General features: G+C 31.8%; 2 protein-coding genes across 2 annotated transcripts; one reads left to right on the top strand and one right to left on the bottom strand.

Moving 5' to 3' along the window:
• Positions 1-2,972: 2,972 nt before the first annotated feature.
• On the bottom strand, positions 2,973-10,537 carry LOC143057804 (uncharacterized). The gene is made up of 5 exons (XM_076231219.1): positions 10,265-10,537; positions 8,618-8,763; positions 8,042-8,149; positions 7,173-7,276; positions 2,973-3,726 (listed from the first exon to the last, which is right to left on the bottom strand). The coding sequence occupies exons 1-5, from the start codon at positions 10,400-10,402 to the stop codon at positions 3,554-3,556; spliced, it is 669 nt and encodes a 222-aa protein (XP_076087334.1). The 5' UTR covers positions 10,403-10,537; the 3' UTR covers positions 2,973-3,553.
• Positions 10,538-12,032: 1,495 nt separating this feature from the next.
• Positions 12,033-18,860, top strand: LOC143057803 (placenta-specific gene 8 protein-like). The gene is made up of 4 exons (XM_076231217.1): positions 12,033-12,178; positions 15,751-15,957; positions 17,249-17,385; positions 18,195-18,860. Exons 1-4 carry the CDS (start codon positions 12,166-12,168, stop codon positions 18,285-18,287), a joined length of 450 nt encoding a protein of 149 aa, XP_076087332.1. The 5' UTR covers positions 12,033-12,165; the 3' UTR covers positions 18,288-18,860.
• The last annotated feature ends 4,003 nt before the right edge of the window (positions 18,861-22,863 follow it).

Here is a 22,863-nt window from a genome sequence, read left to right as displayed (position 1 = left end):
AAAGGAAATGGTGAATATGTCAAAGCGACAACCACCCGACCATAAACAACAGCCGAAGGCAACCAATGGGTCTTCAATGTAGCGAGAATTCCCGCACCCGTAGGTGTCCTTCAGCTGGCCCCTAAAATATGCATGTTTTTATTTTTAATTTGATATATATACATATATATGTACATCAAGTGCTTATTTACAATTTATGTAATGTGAAATCCTTTTGTTTCAGAAAATCATCGAAAAATAATTAAGTTTTATTTTGCATACCCAATTGTGTCTTTCAGAAGAAAAAAAAAAACGTTTGGATTTTAATATAACTTATATCTAACTAAAAAAATGGTAAAAAAAAGTATGAATGTGTACCATAAAAATATAAAAAAAAATGCATTCCATCATTACTTATTTTTAGTTAACGTGTTAATGGTATGGATTTGATTTATTTCAAAAATCAAATGAAAAATAAAATTTAGAAAAAAAAATCAAAAATGTGACATCAATAGTTTTTGGAAAAGGGTTTATTAGGATTTGTGGCACTTTACAGTTAAAGAAAATACTCAGATAAAAGAGAACTTGATGTGAGTCTTGAGTGTTATGTACCATGAAAAGGTCAGAGAACCAGATCAATTATTTACTTGATTTGAACAGGGAACCAGAAGGTGAAGGTTGTTATATCATTTACAAGGAAACTTACAAAATCATGGGATTTCTAAGATGGTCGAGTATTGAGTTTGATAATCATGATTTTGTACTCTTAATTTAGCCACGATTCTTTCATTTGTACATATGTGATAATGTTATATAATATAATGCAATAGGAATGTATTCACATATCAAAAGGGATTTATATGCCCAGTTTATGTTCTGTGTTAACTCATATTTGCTTGTTGAAATTATATTAAAAAAATATTTTATTAATTGTGTTTTATGGAGTCTTATTGTGCATGTAGGAGGTTACCAACTGTTGTTTATATAAATAAGAAGATGTGCTATAAGATACAATGAAACAACTCTCCATGCAAGTTATTTTGTATAAAAAGTTAAAATTACATGGCCTTCAACACAGAGCCTTGAACATAAAACAGCAAACTATAAAGGGTCCAAAAATGACTAGTGTCAAACAATTGTAACAGGAAAATGACATAATCAATATAAAAAGAAACACCAATGAACCCCACATTCAAAGGACAATCACTGAACAAGTCTTCTGACTTAGGACATAATCAATATAAAAAGAAACACCAATGAACCCCACATTCAAAGGACAATCACTAAACAAGTCTTCTAGCTTAGGACATAATCAATATAAAAAGAAACACCAATGAACCCCACATTCAAAGGACAATCACTGAACAAGTCTTCTGACTTAGGACATAATCAATATAAAAAGAAACACCAATGAACCCCACATTCAAAGGACAATCACTGAACAAGTCTTCTGACTTAGGACATAATCAATATAAAAAGAAACACCAATGAACCCCACATTCAAAGGACAATCACTGAACAAGTCTTCTGACTTAGGACATAATCAATATAAAAAGAAACACCAATGAACCCCACATTCAAAGGACAATCACTGAACAAGTCTTCTGACTTAGGGCATAATCAATATAAAAAGAAACACCAGTGAACCCCACATTCAAAGGACAATCACTGAACAAGTCTTCTGACTTAGGGTGCACAACAATGCAGCAGGTTTAAATATGATTTGGATATGTGCCAACCTTCACCCTGCTTCAGTGATTTACTATATAATCAACATAATTTTTCCCAAGAAAGGGAGGGTCAGGGCCCCCTGGATCCCCCTATGCAAGTGGTGATATTTAAAATGGCAATACTTTCATTGCAAATGCTTATTTAGAACAAAATAACTGTCAATGTGATGTGAATGTTTACCTAGCTTGGAACAAGAAACAATATGAGCCAGAATTTTAATCTGCTAGTTCACAAGTTAACATTCTGCAGCAAAATAATTCACCCTAACAGGACACATTTTCTTGACTATTGGTGGACCAGTATTTGCTCCTAATCCTTTTGATTAGTGGCTAACAGTAAATACTAATTTTATAGTCTTTGGATTGACCCATCTAGGAAACAGGGTACAATCTCACGACCTCCAATACTTGAGGTTACCACAAGACCATGGAGAAGGATTATGGTACAATGACAAATCCATATGTAAAGAACACAGAAACAAGAAATCTTTGTTAGTAGGAACCAACTCATGATTTCAAAGTTAGAAAAAAAGTAAAATAACAAAAGTACCAAATTCCAAGAGAAATTCAAAACTGAAATTATAAAAAAGAAGATGTGGTATGATTGCCAATGAGGCAACTATCCACAAAAGACCAAAATGACACAGACATTAAAAACTATAGGTCACCATACGGCCTTCAACAATGAGCAAAGCCCATACCACACAGTCAGCTATAAAAGGCCCCGATAAGACATGGTAAAACAATTCAAACGAGAAAACTAACGGCCCTATTTATGTAAAAAAAAAAATGAACGAAAAACAAATATGTAACACATAAACAAACGACAACCACTGAATTACAGGCTCCTGACTTGGGACAGGCACATTCATAAATAATGTGGCAGGGTTAAACATGTTAGCGGGATCCCAAAACTCCCCTAACCTGGGACAGTGGTATAACAGTACAACATAAGAACAAACTATAAAAATCAGTTGAAAGTCCTTCATAAAATGACCAGATCAAAAGCTTTAACAAGTCTAAGAAACGGAAAACAACCTGTAACTTGTTACAGGTACACCAATAACCCAGTTTTTCTTTCCATTTAGTGCTTACACAGATAATCAAATTAAAAATGCCATAAGAAAAAATATTTATTCAAAAATAATTCATCACAGATCAGTATAAATTCAACAGCATAAAAATATGTTAGTTTTCAAACATTTATATTCTCTTTCATAAACAAATACACAGATACACAAATTTACACATAATATAGTAATGTAAAAAAAAAAAACATATAAGAAGAATGAATTTCAGATAAACAAATGGAGGTTAAGTATTGGTAACATCAATACTTTTATTAATAAATGCATACAGACACAATACTTAACTTGTGGCAAGTTTAAAGATTGCTTCCATCACAATTCTATTTGAATAAATACAAAAGCAGAAAAAAATGGGAACTATTGAAAGAAAATTCAAAGAAATGAATAATGTAAAAAAGAATTAAAATAAAGATGCAAGCTCAAACATTAAAGATTAATGCTATAAATATTGCAGATAAAAAAAAAAACATCAACTCAAAAATAGATTAATTTAAATAAATTAACAAATTTTCTCATCCATGAGAAAAATAGTTTGAATTTTTTTCCATCACATTATTCTTAAATTTTTGACTATTTACTTATTTTCCATATTATAAACCATACAATAATCAGTCCATTTTTCTGTCAAAATTAGTTTGAGGTACAATTTGAACAAAATTAGTAAATTTTCCTTGCCCCTTTTCATCAAAACAAAGACTTGCTACCAGCTGTAATACCAATAGCATAAACACAGATTGGTCAAGTTGGTCAACATATTTAAAACAAATTAGTCTGTAACATAATTCGTATAAATTCTGATTGGTCGACTTTCCCATCGCCATTAATGTCAGCTTCTTCTATCATTTCCTCTAAGTCTCTCTGTGCAAACTTCATACCAGCTTCTGTGCATATTTGTTTTAAATTGTCTAATGTAATAGATCCAGAATTGTCTAAAATAGAAATATGTTATTAAATCAAGAACGATTAAATCCATATATTATGATAAAATTTGACAATCCTACAATATTTACATGATTTCATAACATGTCATATGCATGTGAGATCATAATTTTTTTTAACAGATATATGTGTGTTTTGGTAAAAAAAAAATATTTTTAATAAGTTACATGACAAACACAAGCTATCTTTTTGTGTTAAATGTTGTAATATAAACCAACTTTGTTGGCATGACACGGGTTATGTTCTTCTCATATATGTCATGATGGTATGATACTAAACCCCTAACAGGAAGGATTGTGCCTGATGTTCATATGATGAAATCATAATCTTTCAGTCAGTTTAATTGAAGTCTGGAGCTGGCATGTCAGTTAACTGCTAGTAGTCTGTTGTTATTTATGTATTATTGTCATTTTGTTTATTTTCTTTGGTTACATCTTCTGACATCAGACTCGGACTTCTCTTGAACTGAATTTTAATGTGCGTATTGTTATGCGTTTACTTTTCTACAATGGCTAGAGGTATAGGGGGAGGGTTGAGATCTCACAAACATGTTAACGGTAAACCCCGCTGCATTTTTGCACCTGTCCCAAGTCAGGAGCCTCTGGCCTTTGTTAGTCTTGTATTATTTTAATTTTAGTTTCTTCAACTTTCTTGTGTACAATTTGGAAATTAGTATGGCATTCATTATCACTGAACTAGTATATATTTGTTTAGGGGCCAGTTGAAGGACGCCTCCGGATGCGGGAATTTCTTGCTACATTGAAGACCTGTTGGTGACCTTCTGCTGTTGTTTTTTTCTATGGTCGGGTTGTTGTCTCTTTGGCACATTCCCCATTTCCATTCTCAATTTTATTCAACTTTGTTTTTTTAGTTTTTTAAACTTAAGTTGAGACAGGTTTGCCAGATAAATTTGTTTAAATTTTTATTTCTTGTCAGTTTTAGTTGTGTCAAAATTTATGCTCTTTGGACATCTTTTGTCTGAACTAACTGGAAGTGTTTAAAGGGGTAAATTCAGTAAATAAATATATGTCATCAGGGACCGCCCATTTGGGGGAGAGCTTTCTGTCTAAAACTGAAGTCATGTGCTCTTCTAATTGGTAGATAATGTTTGTAATAAATATTTTTTGGTAGATGGATCAAAACTAGAGTTGAAAAAAAATAAAAAAATAAATGCTGGGGTCAGTATAGGAATTCAGTGTGAATCTACATTGTTTGTAAACAAGGCCATGTGAATGCTCAAAAATGCTGCATGACCCTATGTTTTTATTGTTGCAAAATATAGGGCTACATTTGTACTTTCATGAATGATATATGAAAGTTTTTAATTTCTAAAAGTAAATCAGTTATAAATTTATTTCCACACATAGATTAGCATTAAAGTCAACGGGAGATGTTTTACTGAATTTACCCCTATAGGAAAATATGCACTCTTTCACTGTACTTGTCCAAGGCCACACAATAATCACAAAACTCATTTCCTGTAAATATTTATGTAATGGAAGGATTTTGAAACCATTTGAAGTTGTTTTTTACACAAATTTCTATCTTTAACTGCCGTTATCCAAGATGCACTGAGTGTACTGTGAGAGAAGCATGGAGTATATGGTAAAAATCAGTTTTTGTGTCCAGATTGAAAGAAACAATAGAAATTACACTTGAGAGTTATGATAAAAATGAAAGGCATAAATATTCTCCCCATTTACATCACATTTTGCACATATTTCTCCTCATAATGTATAAAATCATATGAAAAAAATGGATTACCTCCCTTTGACATAGTGTTTTTTTTTTTAGCTGTGTTCCCCATGTTAAGTTGTAGAAAAAGTGGTAAATAGGCACTTTACTAGTATTTTGACACTCCAATAATCTGACCGCATGAAGGTATTCATTTATTTTTACATAACGCATTGCGTTTCTTTATTTAAAAAATATACTAGACAACTTTTCATGATTACATGTCCTTCAACTATGAAACTAGTGTTAAAATGTTTGTAATTGGATTTTTATGTTAAATAATTGCTTTTAAATATTCTAAATTGTTACTTTAATCTTCCAAATGCAAAATTTGGTCATACATAATCTTATTTTTTCATATTTGGCACTTTTTTCTACTTCAGTTCTGGCTGTCTAGTTTTTGTGAAGAACCCATCCTGATGTTAAGGTAACAGGAATTTCTGCAGAGTGATTGTCAATGACATTTTGTGAACTTTACAAGTAATTAAAACACAAATTTAGTATAATGAAACATAATTGTTGTTTTATTTGGTATGAAACTGCTTAAAAAAGCCTTTAAAAAGTCTTTTTGTGGTCTTTTAATGGTATTTAATCAAAAACTTCCATATAAGAAAAAATTTAACTAAGAGTACACCAAGACTTTAGTTTCTAGATGTACTTGCAATACTGGTCAAAGCAAATGCAGAAAACAATTCATACTTATTAAACATAGTATTTTAAACCATTCTTTTAAAAACAGTCAATGCGCAATTTTATATACCAAATATACATTGGCTGCAGTATGGGCTGTAGTATAAATTTTGCTCTATCTTTACAAATTTAGCATTTATGAAGGTTGTATTGAAACTGGAACTTGAAAATTGGATACATCACATGTTTATTACAAAAAAAGTGGGAAAAGAAGTAAAAAAGTCCCTTATAGGGGTAAATTCAGTAAATAAATATACGTCATCATGGACCGCCCATTTGGGGAGAGCTTTCTGTCTAAAACTGAAGTCATGTGCTCTTCTGATTGGTAGATAATGTTTGTAATAAATATTTTTTGGTAGATGGATCAAAACTAGAGTTGAAAAAAAATAAAAAAATAAATGCTGTATGTACTAATTTTATTTCCTACAGGGTTGAAAAGTAATGGGGGTCAGTATAGGAATTCAGTGCGAATCTACATTGTTTGTAAACAAGGCCATGTGAATGCCCAAAAATGCCGCATGACCCTATGTTTTTATTGTTGCAAAAGATGGGGCTACATTTGTACTTTCAAGAATGATATATGAAAGTTTTTAATTTCGAAAGGTAAATCAGTTATATAAATTTATTTCCACACATAGATTACCATTAAAGTCAACGGGAGATTTTTTACTGAATTTACCCCTAAAGTAATGCTCTTGTGCACTTACTGGTAACCAATTCAGAGAAACTTTTATGACAATTATTTTTCCAAAAGATATTATGAACTGTTGTACTATAATGACAACCTTATATATATCTAGTTATTAAAATTGCGAATGTAAATGGGAAATGTGGAATGTGGCAAGGAGACAATAACCCCTGACTAAAGAGCAGATTACAGCCAATGGGTCTTCAACACAACAAGAATATAATTGTACAATGTATTATTAGAAAAAAAAATACCATATAGATCAGAGAGCAAATATCTCTAACTCTAAACAAACACTGATCCTCACAGAACATAATTATCTACCTTGATCAAACATTTTGAATCCCTGGAGTATTTCATCATAGATGTCTCTTGCATCATCTTGTCTGTCAATTATGACTTCTAAAAACTCTACAAAGCTGATCTGGCTACAAATATAATATAAATTAAATATATAAAAAACTGAAATTTATTCTTAAATGTACATATTGAAAAAAAATTATCCCTGGCATAGAAGAACAGAATTATCTTCAATTTTATCAAACAATGTACATTTTCATTTCTAGAAATTTTGCACCACTTTAATTGTTATTATCATATTTATAGACTTCAGTTTCAACATTACACTTTTTTTTTGCATTTCAGATGAAATGGCAAATCTTTAACAGTTTTTGCAGTTTCCTCACAAATCATTGTGAAGATATTAAAATGAGAATACATGCAAGGAAATATAATACATATTAGAGTGTAATTGTTCTATTCAATATGCAAGCATCAATTTCCATGTTACTTGTGCATTTTATTTATAACCTCAAACTCAGGGGCCTTGGTGGCCAAGTGGTCTAAGTAGTTACTACTGTAATCAATAGCCAGTCAACACTGAGGTTGTGAGTTCGAATCCCGCTCATGCATATGCACTTGACTCCAATCTTAATTGACTGGGATTGTCAGTTTTCCAATCGAAGGTCATGGTTTTCTCCTGACACTACAGCTTCCTCCACCAATAAAAACTGACCACCACAAAATAGCCCAAAAGTGGTGCTTAAAGTTGGCGTTAAAACACAAAAAAAAATCAAAAATCAATTCCTTGAAACTTATAATTGTCTTTGATTTAGACATTTACACATACAAGAGGGGTTACAAAAAATAGAAGGATGCATAAAAGGCCAATAGGGCATTTATAGAGATTTTACCTTTTTCCTTTGACACTGACATCTGAAATCATATCTTTGGCATCCTCTCTTGAACATTTAAAGCCAAGAGCTCTCATTGCACGTCGTAACTCTTTTGCATTGATATATCTGAAAATGATGAGTAAATCAAGTATTGTTTAATCATACATGTACCTGAGAATCTGAACTTTAAATGTTACAAAGGGGGAGACATTTTATTAATCGTAATATTTCTGAAATTTATAAGTTCAAATTGTTCTTAGAAATTCATTCAGAAAATAAAACATGATAATGAAAGAAAGTTTATACCAATACTTTACATGTATTTGGAACTAGGATTTTAAAGTTTTTCCATACTTGTTTCCGAATCGCATATATTTGAATTTCATGTTAAATTATACTACTTTATTATTGTTATTTTTCATTTATACACAGTTTAAACTTAATACACATGCACGTTATGTATACAAGTGTTAGTCTACCTTCTTAAAACTATTTTCTAATCAGATATCAGTATTACTCTGTTTTAATTAGCAAACAAAAATATCCACATTGAGTTTGATTAAAGTGGTGTATCTCCTTATGAAATAGGCTTACCCATCAGAATTGGCATCAAACAATTCAAAAACAACAATCAGGTCTCTTATTTCAGAAGATGTTAAATTCTTCAGGATTCTATCTGTTACTTTGTAACCATGAATTTCTTTTTCATTCACAGGATGTTGTTTCAATAAATTTATGAGCTGAAAAATAAAAAAAATATTGTTTGTTGTTTACATTTATATTCTGAAACATGTTAAACCATACAAGTAAAAATCAGTATTTTATAGATTAGTCACATGTTTCTGATCTCCTCTACTTGGCAATCACAATAGGGGTATATTTTTTTATGTTTCTATATTGTATTTCAGTATTGGGTTTTAATACAACTTTATTTGGTGGCAAAACATAATTAATGGAATATAACACGACATGTATATCAGATTTAAAAGCACAAAATACTAAAAATTGTTATCGATGATAATAATAAGCATGATAAGTATTATGAAAATATTTTTTTAGAACTAATACTCATATTTATGATTGATATGACAAGGGTTGTAACTTATATGTTTAAATGCTGGTAAATAACAATTGCCATTAAAGAAGGTTCCAATCTTCAAATCAATGGTCTTTATCTTAAAGAAGACCATACTTTTCCTACAGGACAGTTTTTACAATAAGGATATCAGATCCATTCACTCTAATAACATGTAAGCCCTGAGTCTGTTTACCCTGTGTTCGATCGCCAAAAGTCTCTTCGCCCTAAGTGTGTACGTCCTACCTTTTTATAAACCACAATACATTGTATTAAAAATTTATGGAATTGTATTTTAAGGTTTTATTAACTTAAGATACATGTATTAATATATATATGGTAAATATTACAGGAAATTTATATTTCTCAAAATTCATAATAAAACATTGAAATAACGAGGTTTTTTTTTCCATTAATTTACTTCATTGTAAAGTTCATTTTTATTTTAAAAAAAAATGCTATTCATAACTGTTGGTTAAAGTGTAGAATGCTGATAAGTATATTAATTATGATTTCTTTGATCACACTGATTGTTGAATTAATTGCCTTTTAAGTGGATTAAAAATTAAAAAAATGTTTTTATGAACAACATTTTTTGAACAAGATGAAGATAAATACAAACAGATGACTTTATTTTCAGCTGTATAGTTAAAAGATCTTCTATTCCTGTACACTTTCCTGCAAATCAAAGAAGAAGAATAATATGAAAATGCAGCATTAATAATGTGGTAATGCCTTGGTTCATAGATGCAGGCTGTACAGTGACCTATAGTTATTAATTTCTGCGTCATTTGGTCTATTGTGGAAAGTTGTCTCATTGGCAATCATACTAGATCTTCTTGACTAGTATTTCACTAATATAGGACAAAAAAAACATAATAAAACTCAGAGCTAAAATAACCATGGTGAACGGGTACTAGAGCAAATGTGCATCAGGGCAAACAGACCAAGACTACACATTATGATTGATAGATAATAATTCTCCATCATTATACAAGTCATTTTTCAAGTATCCAGTTAATTAAAATATTAATTAAACAGATGTCATGCAAGTGTAACTTCTATTAGTTCTTCAATTCACACTCCCAACCTACACAGGGTTATGCACATCAAAAGCAGACATCACAATCATTTAAGTTTGTTTTTCATTAGAACGATTTTCATACCTTTTCTCTTGGAAGCGGGGGCGGTGGGATATGAGCTGGAGTCATTGGATCTCTTGGTCCTTCGCTAGTTTTTGTCTCTTTCTTGGACTTCCCCTTTTTACCCTTCCCTTTCTTGGATTTTCCCTTTTTCTTTGGCATGTTTATCTTAGTTTTGTCTAATTATCGTCTCCGCGTTATTCACTCAATCAAAGCTATTGTTTATACAACGTTAATTAGTTTCGGGCACCTGTCGGCGCCATTTTGAAGCTTTGTTGTTGCTGTGTGACGTAGCTAAAAACTAACGGATTAGTCAACAACGCAAGGGAAAGGATAATACTTTCCGGAGAATGAGTTTCAAAACAATTTTCTTTTAAATAGAACTTTGAACATCTTTGTTTGATAGTTTCTTCTGTTTCAATATTCATAAACTGAACATTAATTTCTCAAAATATTAAATGCAATTGAAAATAAATTAAAAAAAATAAAAATATCGAACTCAAAGGAAAATGTAAAACGGAAAAACCTTAAAATCAAAAGGTCAAACACACCTTACTGCGAATGTAAAACAAATGAACCAAATTTCTATGCAAATTAAGTTACCCTGTGATATCATCATTTCAGACACAAACTATTTTAGATTATTTGTCAGTATACTATCCACAACATTTACCATGAAACATTAAACGGTCATTTTATCAACAGGAAAAGCAAATATTGTCTTTCACTACTCAATGTTTTACAATCTTTCCATCGGTGATTTCGATTGCATTGATAGTAGCAGGGGCGGATCCAGCCATTTTAAAAAGGGGGGGGTGTCCAAACCCAGGATAAAAGGGGGGGTTCCAACTATATGTCCCCATTCAAATGCATTGATCGGCCAAAAAAAGGGGGGTTCCAACCCCCGGACCCCCCCTCTGGATCCGCCACTGAGTAGGAACTGAGACTACTATAAATGTGTTATAGTAGTCTCAGGTAGGAAGTACCTCAAAATTCATATATTTTTCTCACAGAATTATGAGAGCTTTAATTTGAAATTGAAAATAACTATGTTATACAGGATGCCAGGGATTATATAATCAATATACATAACAGTATTTGTTTTAGTGAATTAATCAAATGAAAATGAATTCAAGTTCATACTTTTTGACGTTCTTGTTGCAATCCTCCTTGTGTTGTCTGTTCTTATTTGAAATATGATTTTTTGATTGCCCCTAACCGTTACTCATGCTTTCTTTTATTTAACGGGAACATTGCTATAATGAATACTGACTTATGTTTCTCTTTTTACCATGAACATTTGTACTGTTTTAAAGCTTTACAGATTAAAAAATGGTACACGGATTTTTTTATATATGCTACACGATGAACCCGAAAAAAACCGTCTCAGAATTCAATTCCTAGTATTAACGACAAAAACACATGATTTTCGAAAGATACTGTAAAATCAACCCGAATGAAAGTATCTTTTCGATTACACGATTCAAAGCTTTCAAAACATATTTTTTTCTCTTTAGAAAATAGTGCATATATATATATACTCAACCCGATTTAAAACAGTTTTACTTTTATATTATGATTCAATTCATTTACAAATCTTTTTTTTTATTTGAAGCCGACGTTGCATGATCCCCCCGAATGAAAACCATATTTCGATCATACCATTCAACGCCAATAAATATACTCTGCCTGATCCATGATATCAGCCCGAATGAAAGAAAATTTTCGATTAGCCGTTTCAACACCATGCTTTACATTTTAACCAACAACTAGTGACTGATGAGGTTGAAAATCGTTGTAATATTATCTTGATGATTGTTTGTCATAAGTGCACACGCACATCGGGATATCAGCTGCCGAACATCCCCTGTCTTAAATCATCAATGTCGATACACGCGCATTCATGAAATTTTTGAGAATTTACCATGGATACGAACGGTAAGCTATTTTTGTTTCACTTGTAAATCCTTTTTTGATGTATATGTGTCATTTTTGTTAAGAGATTATGAGATAACTTTGCGAATATATGTCGATTTATCTATATCAAATACCGGAAGATTATATACACATGCATGATGCATGTAGACAGTAATGCTGTGCACACTGTTGCTTCTCATCCTGCTTTCATGGTGCGTAACAAAGTGGCCTTAAAATACAATAAATGTCGATCTATGAAACTTACAATGGTGTGATTTTTACTCGATTTTTAATAGTAGTTTTTGTAATGTACATTTTACAAAATATTTTTTCAACAGAGCGAACAAGTAAGAGCGTAGGAATTATTTTTGGGAAAATATCAATTAACCTGGATTTTGCATTGGCGGATCCAGGGGGGGCCTGGGGGCCCGGGCCCCCCTTTTCGTGGGAAAAATTTGGTTGATTATATCATAGGGAATCATTGAAGCACGACTGGAGCGGCCCCCCCCCCCTAGGTCAGTCAGCGCCCCCCCCTTTTTAGTAAAAGTTCTGGATCCGCCACTGTTTTGTCAACATTCATAATCGCTTTAGACAACAATAATATAACGATCAATAAATAATAACCTGAATGTAAATATTCCCACTGGGACCTCGTAATAAGGTTGATATTGATTCATATCATATTCTCATTGAATAAACTGATTTTAATGTCATAGTTATTGTTCAGTTTCTGTAAGTTATTGATAGATTGCCTTAATCCACTTTGAAGTTAATTTAATCCACCAAAACTAAGTTATATTGATATATATTTCATATTCTAAAATTATTATTTTTGTAAGTTTTTGTTTTGCTGATGATAAAACAAAAATTATTTATATATTCATTTATAATGACCATAAATTGACCGTGGGACATTGTAAAAATCTATAATATTAATTCTGATAGTACGAGGAGACGAGTCATGCACAACGAGGAAAATGTTTTATCAGTTTTTTCGGTGACACTACAGCTATAGTCTTTCAAATGTCTGAACAAATCCAAATGGCCTTTCATTTTCATTTGTTTACAGAAAGAAGTGGGCTATGATACAGCTAGTAACATATGAACTAAAAGACTATAGTTATTTGTGAATACTTTTCTATAAACACACATTAATATTCAATTGTATGCAAAACAATATCAGTAAACTCTCTTTCAATCTCAGTTTCATTTTCCCTTTTCCCTTTTACTGTAGGTCAGCGAGTGCAGATATAAAAAAAAAACTTGTTTAATCTGTCTTAGTTTACAAGTTTTTAGAGCGAATATTATCAAATGGTCATATTATCCTCATTTATTGGTATTACATATAATGAACATACATTAACGCCTCATATCCATAAAGCTGGAAGTTTATATAGACTTGACATTTTGATAAACGAAATTGAAACAGCTAATACACAATCCTCTGATAATCATGAAAAGTGATGCTTCTGTTTACACATACCAGCCTGATGAGTAACGACTGTTTTATTGAAATCAACAACCTTGTACTACAGAATATATAGAATGGTCGTAAAGCCGAAACACACGTGTTTCATAGCTTTAAAACTCATCAACATTTCTGTAGTATTCGCTCAAAATTGTATGGGTAATTAATTATCAGCTCCAATAAACACATGATGGACTGGGTAACCAAATAATTACCAGTATTAGGCTACGTACGTAGAATAGTCAAGAATTTTAAATATTCACATGTTTGATATACAAATTAAAAGATTATTATTTCGAATATAACATAATTAAACGTATTTATAAAGCTTTCCGAATGCGCATGAACTATTTGCCACTGGCATTAGAGCTTAAAAGGGAGGGTGGACGTCGATCGATATGAGACCAAGTGATCAGGTGATAAATCCAGTACTCAATACTTTTCATATATTTCAAATATTTTAAAAATCATACCCAATACTTGTTATTATTAAAAACACCACTAGCCATATTCTGCTATTTCATTGAAAGCAAACATAAATTTGTCAAATTTTCTGATGCATTTCTGACTGTGGTTTTGATTGTATCTTTTATAGATAATACTGAATTTCAGATAATAACGAATGATATAATTAGAAATCTTATTACGTATTTTATCTAAATTTCTCAACCTTTTCATGTTTTCTGAAGATTAAAAAAAGATACAAAATCCAGCGGTTCATCCCTACCACGCATTGCATAATAAATGTATTACGCATACATGCAAGTAATAAGTGACCTCAGTAAGAACAAGTCAATGTTTCTGACGTAGTATAAGAAAGTATGGCAAGCCGTTTTGATATTTATTCAATTTTAAAGATATTTTTTAAATTTAATCTTCCAAAAGTCTTGCCAAAACTTAATATCCCATCATCTAGAAACAAAGACCACGTTGAATATATGAATCCTTCCAAAATCTATGCTCTTTAATGGATTTGAAGACGATTGTAGCGGCAAACACACTGAAGTCACATATTTTATTTCTAGAAAAAGTTTCGAAGCTCTGAAAAGATTAATATTATAGTATTTGCTTTATTTGAGCAATGTTATATTACATTTTGCGCTTAGCATACAGTTGAGAAAGGAAATGGGGAATGTGTCAAAGCGACAACAACCCGACCATAGAGCAGACAACAGCCGAAGGCCACCAATGGGTCTTCAATGTAGCGAGAATTCCCGCACCCGTAGGTGTCCTTCAGCTGGCCCTAAAAATATGTATACTAGTACAGTGATAATGGACGTCATACTTAACTCTGAATTATACACAAGAAACTAAAATTAAAAATCATACAAGACTAACAAAGGCCAGAGGCTGCTTGTTTGATGAAGTCGGTGCATAGTACAGTAGCAATTTTAATCAGTATGTAATAAGTAATTAGTTCATTAATATCCATGTTATCAAATTGGTAATAAACAGCATATTCAAACAAAAATTACAATATGAAAATGCCGTGTTTTTGTGTTTGTGTAGCAAAATTGATCAGCAAGACAAGATCTTCAAATAAACCATCATGACAAAAATCGGCATTCGATTTCTTATTGCAGTTATTGCCCTTTTATTATAACTTTTACCATTTTTTTGCGGTTATCTTATCCCATAATAGATTAAAAGAATTGAAAAAAAAAATAAGTTATTAGATCAAGAGGATAAAATTTACAAAAAACATCAACATGACTTAAATTGTCAATCAACTCTTTATATTGTTATAGTATACCTCTTTAATTTTAATTTCTACCAATAAGTGGCAATTGTTGAAGATACAGGTGAGCGGCACAGACTCTTGAGAGCCTCTTGTTTCTTTTTTCCTTTTAACTCGTGTGTTACATGCCTTTTATTGATTCTCATTGCTTGTGACGTTTTATGAATTCCTTTTAACGGACTCGAATGTGAGCTGCAATATACCAAACTTTGTCATGTTTGTTACAGTATTTAACGACTTACAAGTGTGGTCGTTAAATTTCAATCAAACAAATGGAAGTTTTTAACGACCTTGACTGGCTATACAGCCCTTGCACGGTCGGTAAATTTCAATAATGCATTTTTATTATGATTAACAAAAATCTTTCCTTTTATCTGTAATTTGTAGATTCAGACGAGAAAGTTAGAATGACTGGAGGTTCTTTTGCAAATGAAGACACATCTTTAGTAGTGTCAACACAACCAAAAACAATCTCTAGAAGGGAGAGTGAAGCCCGAAATAAATCAGCGTTCAATGGACCGTTTGATGACGCTCATTGTGAAAGAAATTGGTCGTCTGGAATATGTGCATGCGGTAAAGATGAAAACAGAAGCGGTAAGTTTGAATTTAGCAAACTATAGTTGGGTTTTAATTCATACACACGATGGTTTTTTATTGGCTGAAAGTCAAATCGTTTGATTATTTCATATGCCTTCATTTCGCCGTACGAAAACAAACCATACCGGACACATGAAAGCAACACTAGTATAATTCTCACATGATATACATATATGGATATCGATACATACAAAATCTTTCTTTGTAAAGTTTCACTTTCAGATTCAAAACAAAATATTATATAATCACCCTTCTATACGTACACAAGTTATTTCTTAATTAAAAACAGGAAATTTTATGTAAGTTCATAATCAGCTAACGAACAGATCTAGGCAAATTCTTCCAAAAATTTCCAAACAAGTCATTTTCCTTTTTGTTGTGTGTTTGTTTATAAATTCAACAATGAATTGCTGTCCAGAGGTAAAACGGGAAGGTTGAGATATAAAAAAATTATGTAACAATGCCGCATTTTGCTCCTGTCTCGGGTTAGGAATCTCTATTGTCCTTTGTAGGTCTTGTGGATTTTTTTTTGTAATTTCGGTTTATTTTGTATGTTTAAGAGTTTAGTGTAGCGTTCATTTCGTTGATCAACTACACCTTATTGTTTCGGGGTCAGCTGAAACCCGAATCCAGATGCTGGATTTTTTTGCTGCGCTGAAGACCCGTTGATGGTATTGGGCTATTTTCTACTCCGGATGACTCCTTGACATATTCCCCGTTTTCATTCTCTATTCTATTATATACATAGGCGCTACTTTATAATAAAAAATGTCTTTAAATTGAGTTGCCTTTTACCATTGTTTACCTTAAAAGTGCATGATTTTCAATCATGAAAAGTTAATGATATCAAAATACCTTATAGATTTGTTCCGATGCATTATATTTTAGCAAAACCTCTTTTATATTGAAAATAGTCTAAAAATATATTAACGTTTACAATTCTCCGTTTCAGAATCTAACGGACTTGCTTTTTGTTTCATTGTTCGAAATGTACCCCAAAGTGAAAATAAGATTTGTTGAAATTCTATTGCTGAGGACGTTGTTAGCCAATCACATCAAAGCCCGCGTCTTGGTTGTTTCGCATCTAAAACACAAGAGAATGACGTTACGAAAAAAACCTGGACATTCCATTTGTTGATTAGTTCAATACACGTTTATCATTATTATATTTTGGTTAGTTGCGTCAATATGTTGTTGTTTAATTTCATAAATTTGCATGCAGCCAATTGAGGTTAGGCTATAAACATAAATTATTTCTTTGAAGGGAATTTTCTATTTTCCGTTTTAGGTTGTTGTTATTTCTGTTGCTGGCCTTATTTTAAATACATGATTGCAACGAGATTAGGAGAGACGCCATTTATGGCTTTAATTCCATGTGCAGCATTTGCTTTGAGGATCAAAGTTAGAACTTTATTTGGAATAAAGGTAATGGAACTAAATACTGTTGTTAAACTAAGCATCACAATTTCTAGGATAGAGATAATCCATTGCCAAAGGAACAATAAAAGAGGGGTGAAAAATACCAGATAAATAGTCACAAGTCTAAAAAAAAGTTCTGACAATGCCGTGACAAAAAACAAAAAATGGCACAAAACGAAAAACGGAACAAAACACACTTTAGAAAACAAATTAAAAACTGAGCAAAAACAACCCGGCCTCCCAAAAAACTGAAAAAACAGAGGGAAACACATGAACCATAAGAGGAAAACAACGAAACAACTAAAACACGGACGTGCAACAAAAACAAACGACAATGTAACACACAGAAACGGTCTATAAGATAAAACAAAATGCCATTTTCCTGACTTGGTGCCGGACATTTTAAGAAAAAGTTATGGATTTAATTCATAAAACGTATATGAATGACAGAGCACAATAGATATAACGAACAGTTAAAACGGACAAAACGCTTCAATTCCCGGGTATATAATCCACACTACGACCATTTACAAAAATGCTCTCAATCTTTACTGAAATTTGACAAAACCATTTAAATGTATCATAATTGACCCTGTCAATGACACATTTACAAAGGAAATTGGCTTTTCCAAAACATATTTTTAAAAATGCCTTTGACAAATTGTTGTTTTGTTTTCTAAATTGTTAATAAATATTTATTCTTTTTTAACTTTGACAATGATTATTGAAATAAAACTTGAATTTCCCCCTCTTTTTTCCCTAGCATTTTTAAAGATACAGAGCTTTCCATAACAATGTTTATTCTATGCTTGCAGGGTTCTCTTGTGAGTGATTTTTGGACCACGTGTTGTTGTGAACCATGTGCGGTGTGTCAGATGACTAAAGAACTTGATAGTATTGGGATGTAAAATGTCTCTGTCGATAGAAAATGAGGATTTTGTCTCTCTCTCTCTCTATGAATAGTGTCTATTAGTTTAAGGGTTTCTATGCATGGTTAGTGCCTTTCAGTGCAATGGTCTCTACGAAGAATATCCACAATCCCAAGAGTATTTATGATGGAAGTATGCTATTTCAAAGAAGTAATCAAGTGTTCAAAGTCGAATATTGTTAACTATACGTAGACTTCTGCCATGTTCGAATTTCTAAATTGTACCCAAAATTTCTCTATATGGACACGAGGCAAATTGGTATATTCATTTCAATAGAGCGTGGATGGTGAAGTCCATATTTGCCGTGTTACAAATTTAGATATACAGTCGTTTAAATTAAGTAACTATCAGTTTTAATATTTTGTCAGCTTTATTTAATCCTTGTTTTCAAAATTCCAATAGGGAACATACTCAATATAATTGTATCAATAAACCAATTTTTTGAGACGTTTCGGCCATTGGCCTTCGTCAGTTCTTTATTTTCCGTCACAACTACATGGCTGACATTACATTGTTATTTCCTTTTGCAATCCTTGAAAAAAAATTAAAAAATATAAACAACATTATCAAGCAATTTTTATTCCGATATAATATCATGGTATATTATATGTCAGCCATGTAGTTGTGAGGAAAAATAAAGAACTGAAGAAGGCAAATGGACGAAACGTCTTAAAAAAATGGTTTATTTATACAATTAGATTTATTTAAGCTATTTATTTACAACATTATCAAGCAATTTTTATTCCGATATAACATCATGGTATTTTTCACCTGAAGAAAAAAGTGCCTTAAAGTTTTTTCCGTAATCATAGTAATTGATTGGAACAGAAAATTAAAACAAGTCACATACCAAAAGGAAACATTTTGTAGTCGTTAGGTTTCTTACTTTGATTTCATAAATATCCTCATTATATAGATGGGCGAAAAATGTTTTAGAAGCACAATCGGCAGCCTGTGGCAATCAAAGTCGTTTATTTACAGCAAAATGTCCTGAGTGTGTAGGTAAAGGTAATATGTTTGGTTAGCATGCTTGCTAGTTGAACAGTGAACTAATTATTAGGTTAGGTATACTACCCTCCTTTCGAAGTAGTCTAGACTTACAGACAGATATATTTGTTATTTGTTTGACTAGTCTACTTTTAAAGGAGTGTAGTACATTTTTTTTGTATAACTTACTTTATAATGACTTCACGGTTCAGCTAGCAACCAAGCTAACCAAACATATTACATTGGCTCTAAATAATGACGACTTCAGTATGTATACTAAAGAAATTTATCCTGTAGAACTTACTTTAAATAAAGCTAATGATAACAATGACCACTGCCCTTTCCTCGATCTTGATATCTATATCATAAACGGGAAGCTTAATACAAAAATTTATGATAAAAGAGATGATTTTTCATTTCCTATTGTTAATTATCCATTTTTAGATGGTGACGTTCCCTTGTCACCATCTTATGGTGTTTATATATCTCAACTTGTACGATTCGCTCGTGTATGTAACAATGTATTAGATTTTAGCGAGAGAAATTTATGTATTACTGAAAAATTATTACACCAGGGTTTTCGATATCACAAACTGGTCAAAACATTTACTAAATTTTATCACCGGTATAAGGAAATAATTCGTAAATATAACTCAACATGCAGACATCTTATACGTTCAGGTATTTCACATCCAAAATTTTATGGAAATATTCTTTATAAAGCACAAAAATGTCAGTATTCTCCTCAGAAACTAACAAAACCTTTAAATAGACTTATTAAAAGGGGATATAGTTACGATACTGTTGTCAGGTCATTAAAGATTGCATATTTTGGCTTTAACATTGATTCACTGATAGGGTCTTTGCATCGGAACTAAACACATTTATTTCTAAAAAAAACAGTTGTTGGCATGACACGGGTTATGTTCTTCTCATATATTTTATGATAGTATGATACTAAACCCCTAACGGGAGGGATTGTACCTGATATTCATATGATGAAGACATAATCTTTCAATCAGTTTAATTGAGGTCTGGAGCTGGCATGTCAGTTAACTGCTAGTAGTCTGTTGTTATTTATGTATTATTGTCATTTTATTTATTTTCTTTTGTTACATCTTTTGACATCAGACTCGGACTTCTCTTGAACTGAATTTTAATGTGCGTATTGTTATTCTTTTACTTTTCTACATTGGCTAGAGGTATAGGGGGAGGGTTGAGATCTCATAAACATGTTTAACCCCGCCGCAATTTTGCGCCTGTCCCAAGTCAGGAGCCTCTGGCCTTTGTTAGTCTTGTATGATTTTAATTTTTAGTTTCTTGTGTATAATTCGGAGTTTAGTATGACGTCCATTATCACTGTACTATTATGCATATTTTAGGGGCCAGCTGAAGAACACCTACGGGTGCGGGAATTCTCGCTACATTGAAGACCCATTGGTTGCCTTCGGCTGTTGTTTGCTCTATGGTCGGGTGGTTGTCGCTTTGACATATTCACCATTTCCTTTCTCAATTTTATATTACCTTTACATACACACTCAATGCATTTTGCTGTAAAAGATCGTTATAGTTTAGACTACCGTTTAGAATTGCGCACTATTTAGTAGATGGATCTTCTTTTATCAATTAGATAATAGTTTAATTCAGATAGAATGTTTACATTAAAGACAAAATAAAAACAGTAACATAGGTTGTTAATAGTATTCATATACATTTGTAAATTGAGTGTAAAAATGATTGTAAGGATCTGTTATTGTATATAGAGTAAATAAAATTTATCAACTCTTTTAGTTTCTTTGAATATGTTGCAATATAGATGAAACCAAATGATGGATTAAGATTTCTATCCTGTAAACGACCTATGCCAGATTATTTTTGGTTTCTTGATATTTTCAATTAGGATTTTTCTGAAATTCCTAGCTAAACGCTATTTTATAAAACTGTTTGATGCTTGCTAAACATCCAGTGGCAAATATTTCATGTATGTTAAGGACGAGATCAAATTAAAAATAAGTACAGTAGGTATGTCCTGTAATAAATCGGAATAAAGGTAGGAGAAATTTTGACTGTCCCCTGGAATTGAGGGTATATTGAATAGGGACAGACATTTTGCAGTGCAACAGACACTCTACAGTTCCTACATAGAGTTATTACAAGGGCTTTTAGTGTGCAGAGAGCATTTGATTCTCCCTTCACGAGGCATCGGTTTTAATGTCCCAATTCTGACCGAACGTGGCAGCGTACTTATAAATCCCGCACAGCCAAATTGACGTATCACTTCGCTTTTGGCAAGGCGTTTTACTGCCTTTCGGGAGAAATCCAAAGTGACCACATTTCTATTTCCCAGTTATCCTTGCAGCTGCTGTTCCATTTTATATTTGTAGCAACATAAACAGCACTGTCACGTTACACACAGTATATACTGAATATTTGAAACATGTTTTGCCTATTTGTTAAATGCTACTGTTTTAGTTCTTTCTTAGCAAAGATTTATCAATTTTTACAAAAAGCCATACTGAATTTCTCAGTTCCGCCAGTCTTACGAGTTTCAAAATGTGTAATGATTATTTTTCGTTTTTAATGAATAAAATGTTTGTTTCCGTCAATAAGCCATCTACATTGTGACGAACATCATGTGCTGTGGTTCTAGTTAGAATTTATTTTCCGACTTTGGTAATAGTTCGAACAATTCAAAATTATGAGTTTCCTTTTTAATCTCTCCGTTGTCAAAACATTATACTCGCCAATATCGGGGACAAGTTGCAGGTCAATATTTCCTTTATTTTTGTTAACGCCTTGAATTAAGGACAGATTGTAAAAGAGAGTTCTATATTTGTACAAAATGAATTTGAACTGAGCACAAAGAAACTTAATTTATGAGCATCTAGTTTCCATTTAAATATAAGTCCCCAATTCATTTAAATGAATGCATTAATTTCTGTTCGACATTTGGTTGATACGTAAAATGTTTATGAATTGCAACTTCAAAGTTTTCCCATTTAAAGTTATGATAAGATTGAGTTTGACCTTTATAAACATCTTGTTTTTGTCGAAATAATCAGACCACTGTATCAGGGACTAAAAGGTAGGTCCGAAAGATACATTATTACAGATTTTTTTTGCATTAAAAAAATAGTGTTAAAATTGAAACTTTATTTTAAACGTCATAAATTGGAGCATAAATATATAGATTATAGATAGTACCAAATTTTGTTATGTTTCATAAATCACATTTGATCGTTTTATTAGATATGTTCAAATTTTAGCCCCTTCAGTAAATTCGGTCGTTTCAGTTGCATCGTGTATTTCAATTGTTTCGATGCGTGGCATCTTTTTATCGAACTTGGAGGGGTCATCCTTTAGATAGTAAATTACGTATTATACTGTACATAATTTGTGTATTCTCGCTTGCTAACAAGGCGATGCTAAGAGTCGTAGAGAACTTTAGATCAGGATTGAGTTTTTTCCTCGTTTGATGACCTCATTGTCCTTTTGAGGCAATACCATCAATAAGGTGCGTTTATGAATTTCGTTTCATGAAAATTATAACCCATACATCCCTTCTATT

This window comes from Mytilus galloprovincialis, chromosome 13, assembly GCF_965363235.1.
Source record: "Mytilus galloprovincialis chromosome 13, xbMytGall1.hap1.1, whole genome shotgun sequence".
In the NCBI taxonomy this organism is placed as follows: domain Eukaryota; kingdom Metazoa; phylum Mollusca; class Bivalvia; order Mytilida; family Mytilidae; genus Mytilus; species Mytilus galloprovincialis.
The sequence above is the reverse complement of the archived record's forward strand: the minus strand, read 5'-3'. Positions and strand labels throughout refer to the sequence as shown.